The sequence below is a fragment of the Sardina pilchardus genome, chromosome 22, assembly GCF_963854185.1.
Source record: "Sardina pilchardus chromosome 22, fSarPil1.1, whole genome shotgun sequence".
Classification (NCBI taxonomy): Eukaryota; Metazoa; Chordata; class Actinopteri; order Clupeiformes; family Clupeidae; genus Sardina; species Sardina pilchardus.
This window is the reverse complement of record NC_085015.1, coordinates 25,445,687-25,460,899: the sequence shown is the minus strand read 5'-3', so window position 1 is coordinate 25,460,899 and position 15,213 is coordinate 25,445,687. Positions and strand designations below refer to the sequence as shown.

At 40.8% G+C, this 15,213-nt stretch overlaps 2 protein-coding genes across 2 annotated transcripts in view; both read left to right on the top strand.

Annotated features, from left to right (window-relative positions):
- The window catches only part of LOC134070497 (tryptophan 2,3-dioxygenase A-like), a 5,411-nt gene extending 2,858 nt beyond the window's left edge, over positions 1-2,553 (top strand). The window contains exons 8-12 of the mRNA XM_062526883.1: positions 167-278; positions 534-591; positions 758-837; positions 961-1,051; positions 1,551-2,553. Coding sequence (XP_062382867.1) covers positions 167-278; positions 534-591; positions 758-837; positions 961-1,051; positions 1,551-1,713 — 504 coding nt within the window. The 3' untranslated portion in view covers positions 1,714-2,553. The remainder of the gene's footprint in view (positions 1-166; positions 279-533; positions 592-757; positions 838-960; positions 1,052-1,550) is intronic.
- A 2,842-nt stretch (positions 2,554-5,395) lies between these two features.
- LOC134070398 (tryptophan 2,3-dioxygenase A-like) lies at positions 5,396-9,781 on the top strand. Its single transcript, XM_062526742.1, has 12 exons — positions 5,396-5,430; positions 5,611-5,698; positions 6,007-6,097; positions 6,287-6,357; positions 6,616-6,743; positions 6,973-7,159; positions 7,381-7,488; positions 7,785-7,896; positions 8,160-8,217; positions 8,384-8,463; positions 8,587-8,677; positions 9,355-9,781. The coding sequence occupies exons 1-12, from the start codon at positions 5,396-5,398 to the stop codon at positions 9,515-9,517; spliced, it is 1,212 nt and encodes a 403-aa protein (XP_062382726.1). The 3' UTR covers positions 9,518-9,781.
- Positions 9,782-15,213: the final 5,432 nt, after the last annotated feature.

Below are 15,213 nucleotides of genomic sequence, written 5' to 3'. Positions count from 1 at the left end.
GTCATTCATTAATTCCAATCATTCATTCATTTAGTGTGAGTTACATTCATTCAGACTGTGTAATCAAATGTTAGGGCCATGGAAAGAGTGGCATACTGTAATGTGTGTTATCTTGCCCCAAAAGTGTAGGTTAGCATGCAGTCAACGTATTATTCTGATTGGACAGATGAGACCAGAGTCAGAAGACAAAGATGAGCAGATGGAGGATTTCATCAAGCAGAGAGACCTGTTTACATCCCTGTTTGATGAACAAAGACATGAAGACCTGATGAGAAAAGGTGAGGATGATCATCACACACACACACACACACACAAACCGACACCCAAACACACAGACACACTTAATACCTACACCAGAATTTAGCTACTCACTCTGTAAGAGTTGAACACCCCTCAATGTCTTGTTGACCATATTCAATCCAATCCGGTTTTATCTCCATATTTGTTTTTTAAATGTACAAAAATCCCAACAAGCTGATCCAAATAGAATGCCACATACAGTATTTTCTTTCTACTGTCTTTGCTGTCCTTAGGTGAGCGACGGCTCTCATATAAAGCTTTGCAGGGCGCTCTCATGATCTATTTCTACAGGTGAGATGTTCTGTCACTCACTGTCCACCTCTCCATTCACATTTCCCACTTCCCACATCACCTGTCCTCTCACTCACCTTCTCACGTTTAATGTGTCGACTCACCTCAATGTTCCACCTGTTGAATGTCCACCTGCTCAACACTCACCTGTGGTCTGTTCTGACAGAGAGGAGCCTCGCTTCCAGGTGCCGTTCCAGCTGCTGACCTCCCTGATGGACATTGACGCCCTGATGTCCAAATGGAGATGTAGGTGTCTCAGACGAGTCAGTGTGTGTTGGATTAATCCTGATGGCAGAAGCTAGAGTTTGCTCTCTCAGTGAAAAAAATGAATGACTCATCAAAATCAAGACCAATGCTTCCATCTTCCAGACAGCCACGTGTGCATGGTGCACAGGATGATTGGCAGTAAGATGGGAACAGGTGGATCCTCAGGGTACCATTACTTGCGTTCCACCATAAGGTAAGCCCAGCCTGGTCAAAATGGCCGTCCTGCTACAGTACACAGCACTACACCACATTGATCACAGCCATCAGTTGTGTCTGGCGACACACATCTGTACATTTTGTAGTATATCATGTAGTATATTATTTTTGTATGTGTGTGTATCTTCCCTCATATATTTGTGTTTTGTGTGTGATTGTGATTTAAACGCATAGAGACAAACTTATAGAATATATCACTAATGAGATTAGACCCAAGACCCAAGAAAAAGTCATTTGGATTTCTGTCTTACTTAAAGGCGCTCTTGACGTTCAAACAAAACAGAGAGCTACTGTAGCTCTGCCCCCTCTGGGGGGGGGGGGGGGGGGGGGGGGTTACAGTGTATTTAGGAGACAGGCAGCTAACAGATGGTGAGGAGATGTTTACTGTATGTGACAACAAATATTTTAGCTTAGAAACTGCGTAACATCGATTAGATCACCTTTAAAGAGATTTGTTGCGGTGTTGTTCTCCCCAGCGACCGTTACAAGGTGTTTGTGGACCTGTGTAACCTGGCCAACTTCCTGGTGCCACGCCACTGGGTGCCCAAGCTCAACACTACGGGGGACTCCGTCCTCTCCACCACCGACACCAGCTGTGACAGCTCCTACTGCAGTAACAGCAGTGAAGACTCCGATTAGACATGGGGGACATTTTATTTATTGATTTGTGACTTTATGTTAATGTTGATGACTGGCAGTGAGCTCTCATCAATAACCTTTTTGTATTTAGTTTTTATTTTTCTGAAAACCGAACCTGTAGTCATATTGTATCGTATCGATATCGAGATATCTGGCATGAATATCGAGATATGAAATTACAGTACCTCGTAAATAACCTCTGTGTAAAATCTTTACAATAACTTGTGTATTTTCATATTTTGTAGTGATTTAACCCTAATTGTAACTGGGAAAGAAAAATGGTAGGCTGAATGTCTTTACTTTCCAGTTATGTTACCCAGGGGTGCGTCGGTCGACGGGGTTTGCTTCACATATATATATATATATATATATATACATATATATGTTATGTGTATATATAAATGAGACTCACTTAAAGCATATTCTGTCATCATTCCAAATAATAATAAAAAATGACATTTAATTTACTGCCTCTCACAAAAGGAAAAAAAAAATACGCATGCATCATCACACAAACCAAAAATCATAAACTTCCTGTTACTGTAACCTTCTCAACCACTGTCAGGATCTGGGCCAGATTGAGTGGCCCAGATCCTGGTGGCCATTTTGTGTATTGTTTTGTGTTTGTTCTCTTTTGATCTTCTCATGTGCTCTGTGTTCACCTGTCTGTCATCTGTCCTTGTTTCCGCCCTTTCCCTTAGTTGGTCTGCACTTCCTGTCTTGTTTCTGCTCACACCTGTTCCCAGTTATTGTCTTGTTAGTATGATCCGGTCCTGTCATTGTGTTAATTTGTGTATTTGAACCCCCGTGTTCCTCTGTCTGCCCATGTAAGTTTTTGTAATATAAGCCAATAAATGTGTTTGTTTTCGAAAGAGAGTTTTGCTCATGGGTCCATCATTTAGAATCTGACAACCACAGCTTGTTGTACATTCTCCATCGTACATGCTGACATTACGATCCCTGACTGAAATTCATTTCTGTTTCCTTCTAAATAACTTTTTCCAATACATGCCAAATTCTCTCAGTATAGCATTTCTACCTCAACTGCTTATAATTTCAATTACAGTTTTTGATAAAAGCACCAGGCTATGCAGTAGTTCACCACATCATCAAAAGACAATAAAAAGTACATTGATGATTTAAACAACAGAAGGCGGGCAACACCATCAGTCCACATCGTTGCGTCAGAGGAGCTATAGGCCAATGCAGCAGTCTGCTTGGGGCTAATGGCTGTCTGGGATGTGACGGCGGACTGCGTGCTGGACGAGGACTGGGTGTGGTGCTGTTGGTGGCTTTAAGGAAGTTGGTCTGGATTGTCTGGGTCTTATCTCTTGACGTAGTACAGTACACCTCCTTGACGTCAGGCTGGTGGATCTCCTCCGTGGTCTCCACCTGGTTGAAAAATGTCCTGACCCAAACCCTGATTTTAAAAATGTCTCTTTTACGATGTATAGTCCTTGATTTATATTTTAAAAAATCAAGTAAAATGTACTGTAGAAGTTTCTTCAAAATGTACAATTAATTCATTGATCGCACTGGAAAACAATACCAGTCTTGTGTAAAATATCCAACCCCTTAAATTATTACTTCTGCTGAATTTTGTGGAAATAAATGGGCAGATGGAGGCTTAAAAAATATGACATAGCCCTCAATAGATTTAAGATATCTTGCTGTGGATAAAATATGCCAATAACAAAGCATGATTAGTGTGACCAGTGTTATTTGAGATATCAGGGATGATTAACAGAAGTGATTGAGGGCACTTAAGATTAAGGTTTAAGATTAAGATGTGTCACAGAAGGGGTTAAAATATTGTGCAAATCAAATTTATGACGCTGGTGGTGAGACATGCACTCTTGAACCATCGCTTAGCCTACTGTAGGCAATGTGAAACTGGAAGTAGTAGAACACTACCATGATGCAGGGCTGCCAGTCTCACGTATCTCACGTATCTCTCACACACAAGAAATAACACGCCCAAAACATTCTTCTTCTTTTTTGTTCAAATCGTCCACTTTCTGTTGAAGACTAGCCTAGATTACGGCATATAGTCCGCGTGATCATGATTCAGGGTTGCCATCCCCACGCATCTCACGCTTTCAGTATTGATCTGACACTCTGCCACACGCGACACACGTCAGATATATTGTGCAAATCCATTCTTCTTCTGTATTTCATTTTTTTTTTTTTTTTAACTCTATTAAAGACATAGTGATTGGGCAACTGTAAAACAAATGTGTCAAAGTTTCACTATGAGCCTTACTAAAAGTACATATCCTCAATATTTAGAAACAAGATAGAAAGTGCACTTCTTTGACTTTATTACTTATTGTGGGGAGTTGAAGGGAAGTGCGCTACTTAATGGGCCCAATTATCGTATCCCAGAAGAACTTGCCTCTAGGAGAGATCTTATCTCTTTCCTGAAGCATAACTCGAATATGTTTGTTAGGCTACTGCACTTCTTGTCAGCAATAGGAACGCCATTTAGTGAAAGTGTAGGTAGAATAATATTAATGGCATTATAACAAATATGACTTTTGAGTAGCTGTAACAGCCTTTGTTACCAACTTATATTGTCTGAAAGGTAGAGGGAAACAATGTTTCTTCTTCTGTATTTCAAACCGTTCAGTCCATGGTGGTGATGACTGTCTAGCCTAACCATTTATGTCCTGGGTGGGTAAGCTAGGCTATATTATATATTATAATTATGGCCTAAAGTTTGTCTGGGACATCTCAGATGTTTAGTTTCTGTTGTTTTCATCAGGGTTACATGGCTAAATAAATACTTTCTGCATCCAAATATGTCAACTTCCAGGAGTAGTCTTGTTTTGGGCCTTATTTATTACTGCTTTTTAATAGGGCAAAATTATTCACAGCATCAAGTCACATCATTAGTCATAATTTATGGTGGCACAAAATTGAATGCATCTAATATTTAGGATTCACTCCATTCCCTCCTGCTTTGACCAATGGACCAATTGTCTTGACCCGACCTGACCAGAAGATCCGACTGCTACAGTTGGCAAGGTACAGTACAAACAAAGTACAGACTGTATCAATGGATGAACAGGTGTGAAACATTGGATCATCAATTAACCAATGGCAAACAAAGGTAGCCACAATCAGACAAAACATGATGCAGCCAACAGACCAAAAATAACAATTACCCAATGTCTCGTCATTTTAAGGACAAAATGAAAAGTGACCCACTGACACATATCTCCAGTTGACGTATTGTGTCAATGGGTCACTTTGTGACATTGTTCCAGGCAGCACTCCAACTCAACCAACATTTTTTTTACAGGGTACAGACTGTATGTGTTTTACACATTCCAGAGACAGAGAATTGAACACCAGGGATGTAATCGGTGATGAAACTAAATGACTGGCTGATGACCAGAGGAGGGAAGCCTATAAAACATACCGTTTGCATCCATGCATTATAGTTTGACTTGACAAGAGTAAAGGGAGAGTTCATTTGTGTGAGAAGAATACAGAGTAAGGGAGAGATAGAGATCAAGCGAGAAGAGGATAGAGAGAGATTAAAAAAAGTGAGAGGTAGAAGGACAAGGAACCAAATTAGAGGGATAAAGAGAGAGATAAAGAGAAAGTATAAATAAGAGGGTGATACAGAGATAGAGAGAGAGAAATCACTGTTTGTGTGACCCTGTCCAGCAGAACCATGAGTGGATGTCCGTACTTCCAGAAGAGAGTCCTGTAAGTACTGTGAGGGGTCTGACCCCTGCTCACGCCTTTTCCTACCTGTCTGTCATTTGTCACTGATGTATGTGTGTGTGTGTGTGTGTGTGTGTGTGTGTGTGTGTCTGTCTCTCTGTGTGTGTGTGTGTGTGTGTGTGTGTGTGTGTGTGTGTGTGTGTGTACTGGCTGTCCATTCAGAGAGACCAACGATGAGGAGAGGGATGACTCTCAGGAGGGAACCAACAAAGCCAGTAAAGGAGGGATCATCTATAGAGAATACCTGCAGGTACTATACATCACACACACACACACGCACGCACGCACGCACGCACACACACACACTATGGAGAATACCTGCAGGTACTATACATCACACACGCACGCACGCACGCACACACACACACACACACACACACACACACACACACACAAAAAACCACAAGACAAGCTCACATACTTTCAAGACTGTCTACTACAATGTATTCCAATGTATCCCAGTTTGAATGGGACTTCTGCTCTCAAAGGCATTTAACAAGCCCAGTTACCAAACTAGACTACTACAAAACTAAATGTGTACTGCTGTTTCCCCTCCAGCTGGATAAGATTGTGGCTGCTCAATCTCTTCAAAGTGAATTGAAAGGCAATAAGATTCATGATGAGCACCTATTCATAATAACCCACCAAGGTAAATATGTCTGAACCAACACAGTTCTCATTTCTTATCATGAAGCACATTCTCCATATTTGTATTGATCATCTCTGTTGGCTATTTCACCTTGCAATCAAATAACAGCAGAACATCCTGTTATGTAGTTATAGGGTTAAGAGTCATCATGTTTACAGTAACTGCTTATTCTTCTTTTCTTGGGTGAAGCATATGAGTTGTGGTTTAAGCAGATCTTATGGGAGCTGGATTCAGTGAGGGATATCTTCATAAGTGGAGACGTAAGTCTTATTAAAAAGTCTGTGTGCATTGCAGTGGCTTAGCTGGACAAATATTTCTAGATATTTCCTTAGGCTTCCACCAGTCATTATTCATTGAGAAATAGTTTTTCAACAAATTGAGAATTTGTGTTTGAAAGTGAAGGCCATAATACAATTTAAAATAAATACCACTAAATATGTCTAAACCAGTACTTACTGGTATAATGTCATTGGAGAACAATGTTTCAGTGGATGTCCTGATGTTTCACTTGACTTCAGGTGCAAAATGGACGTAACATGTTGAAGGTGACCACACGCACTCACAGAATCATCACAATCTTCAGACTCCTGGTGGACCAGTTTTCTATTCTGGAGACGATGAGTGCTTCGGACTTCTTTGACTTCAGGTCAGCAGATGATACTCTTTCATTATTTGTTTATTTGTTTGCCAAGTTATGGAACCTAGTTTGTGAGCACATTCCGATATTTTCATTCCATAATTTGTGTCTTTATGCCAATATGAATTCAAGTGCACACATCTGTAACATACTGTACTTAAATTGGTGTGTGTGTGTGTGTGTGTGTGTGTGTGTGTGTGTGTGTGTACACACTGTACATGCGGGGGCCCTACACCAGGGGGTACTTGGTTCCAGCCTCTGGCTTCCAAAGCTTGCAGTTCCGTCTCCTGGAGAACAAGTTCGGCGTTCCCAATGAGCGGCGGGTTCCCTACAACCGGCAGCACTACCGGGAGAACTTCCATGGCCAGGAGAGAGAGATGCTCCTCCGCTCTGAGCAGGAGCCCACGCTGCTGCGGGTGGTGGAGGTGATGACTCATACAGCGCCACCCTACACATCACATCAGACAGGAACAATGTAAACATAGAACAAACACATGATACAAAAAAAACAATCATTGCCAATTATAGGTAATGATATGGATACAGTGATACACATGGACGCATAATGTATGTTCTCCAGTATCAGGTATTGCCTGAGGGTATGGTTTATGAAACGTATATATCCTGCCTTTTGTGTGCTCTGTAGCAATGGCTGGAACGTACCCCTGGCCTTGAGGAGAAAGGATTCAACTTCTGGGGGAAACTGGAGGCCAACATCACTGAGGAACTTAAGGGGGGAAGACAGAAACTAGAGGTTTGTTGATAACCTCCTGAAACATACAATATATCAACTCTGATAATCATGGATTCAAATCATGATTATGCAGTCAACAATACAGTGCTACAACATTTGGGATAGTAATTTATTCATTCATTTATTCCAGTCATTCATTAATTCCAATCATTTATTCATTTATTGTGAGTTACATTCATTCAGACTGTGTAATCAGATGTTAGGGCCATGGAAACAGTGGCATACTGTACGTATGTTATCTTGCCCTAAAAGTGTGTAGGTTAGCATGCAGTCAACTTATTATTCTAATTGGACAGATGAGACCAGAGTCAGAGGACAAAGATGAGCAGATGGAGGATTTCATCAAGCAGAGAGACCTGTTTGCCTCCCTGTTTGATGGACAAAGACATGAAGACCTGATGAGAAAAGGTGAGGATGATCCTCACACACACACAGACACGCACACACACCGACCGACACCCAAACACAACGACACACTTCATACCTACACCAGAATTTAGCTACTCGCTCTGTAAGAGTTGAACACCCCTCAATGTCTTGTTGACCAGTATTCAATCCAATCCAGTTTTATCTCCATATTTGTTTGTTTAAATGTACAAAATTCCCAACAAGCTGATCCAAATAGAATGCCACATACAGTATTTTCTTTCTACTGTCTTTGCTGTCCTTAGGTGAGCGACGGCTCTCATATAAAGCTTTGCAGGGCGCGCTCATGATCTACTTCTACAGGTGAGATGTTCTGTCACTCACTGTCCACCTCTCCATTCACATTTCCCACTTCCCACATCACCTGTCCTCTCACTCACCTTCTCACGTTTAATGTGTCGACTCACCTCAATGTTCCACCTGTTGAATGTCCACCTGCTCAACACTCACCTGTGGTCTGTTCTGACAGAGAGGAGCCTCGCTTCCAGGTGCCGTTCCAGCTGCTGACCTCCCTGATGGACATTGACGCCCTGATGTCCAAATGGAGATGTAGGTGTCTCAGACGAGTCAGTGTGTGTTGGATTAATCCTGATGGCAGAAGCTAGAGTTTGCTCTCTCAGTGAAAAAAATGAATGACTCATCAAAACCAAGACCAATGCTTCCATCTTCCAGACAGCCACGTGTGCATGGTGCACAGGATGATTGGCAGTAAGATGGGAACAGGTGGATCCTCAGGGTACCATTACTTGCGTTCCACCATAAGGTAAGCCCAGCCTGGTCAAAATGGCCGTCCTGCTACAGTACACAGCACTACACCACATTGATCACAGCCATCAGTTGTGTCTGGCGACACACATCTGTACATTTTGTAGTATATCATGTAGTATATTATTTTTGTATGTGTGTGTATCTTCCCTCATATATTTGTGTTTTGTGTGTGATTGTGATTTAAACGCATAGAGACAAACTTATAGAATATATCACTAATGAGATTAGACCCAAGACCCAAGAAAAAGTCATTTGGATTTCTGTCTTACTTAAAGGCGCTCTAAGCGACGTTGGGTAATGTCACTTCTGTTGACGTTCAAACAAAACAGAGAGCTACTGTAGCTCTGCCCCCCCCCCCCCCACTTCTGCAACTGAAACTCTCCTGAACGCACGTCTCGTCGGAGAGCTGGAATAGTTTGTTATGTTTCATGGTCCAGGCTGGACTGGGTTGTTTTTGTTGTCGGTTTTTGTCCACAGAGACTGCGGGGTTTTTTTTTTTTTTTGGGGGGGGGGGGGGGGGGGGGTGGGGTTACAGTGTATTTAGGAGACAGGCAGCTAACAGATGGTGAGGAGATGTTTACTGTATGTGACAACAAATATTTTAGCTTAGAAACTGCGTAACATCGATTAGATCACCTTTAAAGAGCTTTGTTGCGGTGTTGTTCTCCCCAGCGACCGTTACAAGGTGTTTGTGGACCTGTGTAACCTGGCCAACTTCCTGGTGCCACGCCACTGGGTGCCCAAGCTCAACACTACGGGGGACTCCGTCCTCTCCACCACCGACACCAGCTGTGACAGCTCCTACTGCAGTAACAGCAGTGAAGACTCCGATTAGACATGGGGGACATTTTATTTATTGATTTGTGACTTTATGTTAATGTTGATGACTGGCAGTGAGCTCTCATCAATAACCTTTTTGTATTTAGTTTTTATTTTTCTGAAAACCGAACCTGTAGTCATATTGTATCGTATCGATATCGAGATATCTGGCATGAATATCGAGATATGAAATTACAGTACCTCGTAAATAACCTTTATGTAAAATCTTTACAATAACTTGTGTATTTTCATATTTTGTAGTGATTTAACCCTAATTGTAACTGGGAAAGAAAAATGGTAGGCTGAATGTCTTTACTTTCCAGTTATGTTACCCAGGGGTGCGTCGGTCGACGGGGTTTGCTTCACACATATATATATATGGCTATGGCTATGGCTATGGCTATGGTTATTTAGCAGACGCCTTTGTCCAAAGCGATATACATATATATGTTATGTGTATACTGTATATAAATGAGACTCACTTAAAGCATATTCTGTCATCATTCCAAATAATAATAAAAAATGACATTTAATTTACTGCCTCTCACAAAAGGAAAAAAAAAATACACATGCATCATCACACAAACCAAAAATCATAAACTTCCTGTCACTGTAACCTTCTCAACCACTGTCAGGATCTGGGCCAGATTGAGTGGCCCAGATCCTGGTGGCCATTTTGTGTATTGTTTTGTGTTTGTTCTCTTTTGATCTTCTCATGTGCTCTGTGTTCACCTGTCTGTCATCTGTCCTTGTTTCCGCCCTTTCCCTTAGTTGGTCTGCACTTCCTGTCTTGTTTCTGCTCACACCTGTTCCCAGTTATTGTCTTGTTAGTATGATCCGGTCCTGTCATTGTGTTCATTTGTGTATTTGAACCCCCGTGTTCCTCTGTCTGCCCATGTAAGTTTTTGTAATATAAGCCAATAAATGTGTTTGTTTTCGAAAGAGAGTTTTGCTCATGGGTCCATCATTTAGAATCTGACAACCACAGCTTGTTGTACATTCTCCATCGTACATGCTGACATTACGATCCCTGACTGAAATTCATTTCTGTTTCCTTCTAAATAACTTTTTCCAATACATGCCAAATTCTCTCAGTATAGCATTTCTACCTCAACTGCTTATAATTTCAATTACAGTTTTTGATAAAAGCACCAGGCTATGCAGTAGTTCACCACATCATCAAAAGACAATAAAAAGTACATTGATGATTTAAACAACAGAAGGCGGGCAACACCATCAGTCCACATCGTTGCGTCAGAGGAGCTATAGGCAAATGCAGCAGTCTGCTTGGGGCTAATGGCTGTCTGGGATGTGACGGCGGACTGCGTGCTGGACGAGGACTGGGTGTGGTGCTGCTGGTGGCTTTAAGGAAGTTGGTCTGGATTGTCTGGGTCTTATCTCTTGACGTAGTACAGTACACCTCCTTGACGTCAGGCTGGTGGATCTCCTCCGTGGTCTCCACCTGGTTGAAAAATGTCCTGACCCAAACCCTGATTTTAAAAATGTCTCTTTTACGATGTATAGTCCTTGATTTATATTTTAAAAAATCAAGTAAAATGTACTGTAGAAGTTTCTTCAAAATTTACAATTAATTCATTGATCGCACTGGAAAACAATACCAGTCTTGTGTAAAATATCCAACCCCTTAAATTATTACTTTTGCTGAATTTTGTGGAAATAAATGGGCAGATGGAGGCTTAAAAAATATGACATAGCCCTCAATAGATTTAAGATATCTTGCTGTGGATAAAATATGCCAATAACAAAGCATGATTAGTGTGACCAGTGTTATTTGAGATATCAGGGATGATTAACAGAAGTGATTGAGGGCACTTAAGATTAAGGTTTAAGATTAAGATGTGTCACAGAAGGGGTCAAAATATTGTGCAAATCAAATTTATGACGCTGGTGGTGAGACATGCACTCTTGAACCATCGCTTAGCCTACTGTAGGCAATGTGAAACTGGAAGTAGTAGAACACTACCATGATGCAGGGCTGCCAGTCTCACGTATCTCACGTATCTCTCACACACAAGAAATAACACGCCCAAAACATTCTTCTTCTTTTTTGTTCAAATCGTCCACTTTCTGTTGAAGACTAGCCTAGATTACGGCATATAGTCCGCGTGATCATGATTCAGGGTTGCCATCCCCACGCATCTCACGCTTTCAGTATTGATCTGACACTCTGCCACACGCGACACACGTCAGATATATTGTGCAAATCCATTCTTCTTCTGTATTTCATTTTTTTTTTTTTTTTAACTCTATTAAAGACATAGTGATTGGGCAACTGTAAAACAAATGTGTCAAAGTTTCACTATGAGCCTTACTAAAAGTACATATCCTCAATATTTAGAAACAAGATAGAAAGTGCACTTCTTTGACTTTATTACTTATTGTGGGGAGTTGAAGGGAAGTGCGCTACTTAATGGGCCCAATTATCGTATCCCAGAAGAACTTGCCTCTAGGAGAGATCTTATCTCTTTCCTGAAGCATAACTCGAATATGTTTGTTAGGCTACTGCACTTCTTGTCAGCAATAGGAACGCCATTTAGTGAAAGTGTAGGTAGAATAATATTAATGGCATTATAACAAATATGACTTTTGAGTAGCTGTAACAGCCTTTGTTACCAACTTATATTGTCTGAAAGGTAGAGGGAAACAATGTTTCTTCTTCTGTATTTCAAACCGTTCAGTCCATGGTGGTGATGACTGTCTACTACTGTAGCCTAACCATTTATGTCCTGGGTGGGTAAGCTAGGCTATATTATATATTATAATTATGGCCTAAACCAAAGCATGATCCCAAAAAAATAAAATAATTATTGCCTAAACCATCATAAGGAATCATTTCCTCACAGCCGCCCGATGCCCATGCCATGAGCAGGCTAAACAGAAAATAAACAGTCTCTGTAGGCAGCCCTGGCAACAAAAACAAACAAGCCATGTGTCATCTTAGTGCTCTACAACTTTCAGTTTCACACAGCCTACAGTAGCAGGAAACAATGGCTCGAGTTCAAGTCATGCCAGTATTTCCTGGGCAGTGCCGAGGTGTGACGTTCTTTTTCAATTGCTGTCAAACTCATGTTAGCTGCGTGGCCAAAGATTCTAGAATGGAGGAATGATCCATCCTTGTTTTTTAAATGTGCTATACAAATGAATTGACATTGATATACTGTACAGCTAAGTTAATTTTGATAGCATCTCATAGCCCTTTGTACAACTACTAGGGTTATTGATCCTTGACTTAGGCTACCACCTGCTGTGCCTGTTGAAGTGTCCACAACCATAGCAACCTAGTCTGGCTATCACCATACTAAGCTCGTTTTTTTTTAAGACTGAACACAATGGGCATAGTTCAAATGACTCTGTATACGCTTCTGGATAGTCCCTCAACCAATCCGACCAACGATCCAGGTACACGTTTTGGATAAGCTAGTTTGTGATTGGACCCAGAAGATGTGGACAGGAAGCAGGAGAGATAGAGAGTTTCCAGCCTGAGCTGCAGGGCGGAATCCAAATCACCTGCAGCTCAGGCAGGGTTTACCTAATGGCAACCTTGACAGGGACAACAAGGAGGCGGGCATTCCCAGCCACATTTTTTTATTCCAGACAATTGCACTCTTTGATGCACTTATTCCTGCTGCACTCTACCTTTTTAAATTTTTCTTATAGAATTGTTGTGAAAATTGCTTAACATGTTTACCATGTTGTAAGTCATCAGCCAAATGTAAAAGCTGCTCCTGACTATTGTTGTTTGGGCACATTCTCATTGACATGGACGTCTTCTTGAGAACATTTATTGTATTCTTATTTATATTATATTTCTGATAAAATTATATTTCTGAAAAATAGTATGTTCATTTTGAATTTCATGCCACAATATGACTAAAAAATATAAAATAAAACAAGGCTGTATAAGTTGTGTCATTCTAAATAAACTACCATATGAGGAACATTTCACAACTAATTAAGTTAACCGGCACCATGATGGGTAAAAGCATTCTAGAGTGGCAGTCTCTCTCAAAAGTAAAGATGCAAAGTTACAGTATTCATTACTCTGTGAAAAACTGTGGGAAAATGCACAAAAGTATAAGACTATGCTCCTCAGTGAAAGATTTCAAAGCATTGAGATTTCATGGCACATACAGTACAGTATACAGTACTGTACCATTAAACTATTCAGAGAATCCAGAAAAATCTTAACAAGGGATATGTCTGAAAAACGATATGGAATGTTTGTGATCTCAGGGCCTCACATAGGTAATTTTGACGTTGGGGCAAACTAGTCCTGCCATTCTATGTACAAATGCATACTAGTTGGATTATGTCTATTTATGTTTTCTTTCCAGCAAATAGCTGTTTTTTCCATTTCCGACCGTCACTCACCTTTAAGCAACTTACATCCGAACTTTAAACAACTGGCTTTTGAATAAATATAGAAAGTAGGCCTATTCTATTTTACAATCATCAGTTTGTAGTTGCTAGAAATTAAGCACTACTCAAGTTACACGTAAAAATAGCATTCAACTGCAGGGTCAGATGAGGACAGGTTGGGCAGAGGAAGGGCGGAGAGAAGTGATTCATTTCAAACTTTCATTCTGTAATGGTCACATTACAGTTTCATTTTTTATTTTTGTTTTTTGGGGTGGGTAGCCAGGCGAGTGTGTCAAACTGTGAAGTCAGGTGTTGACCAGGATAAACTGGGATTGTGAAGTCAGTTGTCGGTATAACGGCAACGACGTTCTATGTTGCGAGTCTGCCTTGTTGCCTGCCAGTGCAAGTGCCTCGCTATAGGCAGCTGAAAGCAGCGAGACAGCAGGCAGTTGCCTTCCGTTTTGGACAGATGGACAGACATGACTCAATAGAGCATGATGATGTCATGTGCAATTCTCTGTATTCAATGTGATGTGCAATTCTCCACAGTCAGGATGCTTCACTTAATCGTGATCATCTCTCCTCTGCACGCCCTTTCTCCAAGTCATGGGAAAATAAAGTCATTGGTTTGCTCTTTTATGATCACATCACCAAAGGTGTTGGTTACCAAAAATGTTTGTCTGTATTTTTATTCTACAAAGATAGACACCTATAAAGTACTTTGACAAAATATGCAGTCATGCATTTTCTTCAACCAAATAAAATACAGCTTACAAAATACTATTTTGTATTTTAAATATGTAATTTAGCCTAAATACATGTATCATAAATACTGCCCATCCCTGCTGGTAATGGCATGAAGATGTCACATTTGGTTTAAACACTGTGTGCTGTAATCTTGTCTTTTCTATCAGGGAATCTCAGCTCATGAACACTTCCATGTATGGACAAAATATGGGCAAATGTACAATGAAGACCCGGCTGTTACAGTTTATAATAAAGTTTGCGACAATCACTATCTACACACTTATTGACATACACAAAAGTTGCAAGAGTAGGGGATGGAGTAGGAGAAGGAGACAAATTGACATGCTTTATTCATTTTTTCTGAGAGAATGTGCAGGCTATTATATGCGGTACATCAATTTAGCAATTGACCAATGTGAGATTAATGCAGAAGTGAAAGACACTTGAACACAGAGACTTGCTGGAAAACATTTGACTTCACAATGACCCTCTCTTGAGTCATCGCTTACTGAAAGTGAAACTGTTGGATAGAGGAGGGCCTTTATATACTGTATAAAGGGAGAGTTCATTTGCGTGAGAAGAACA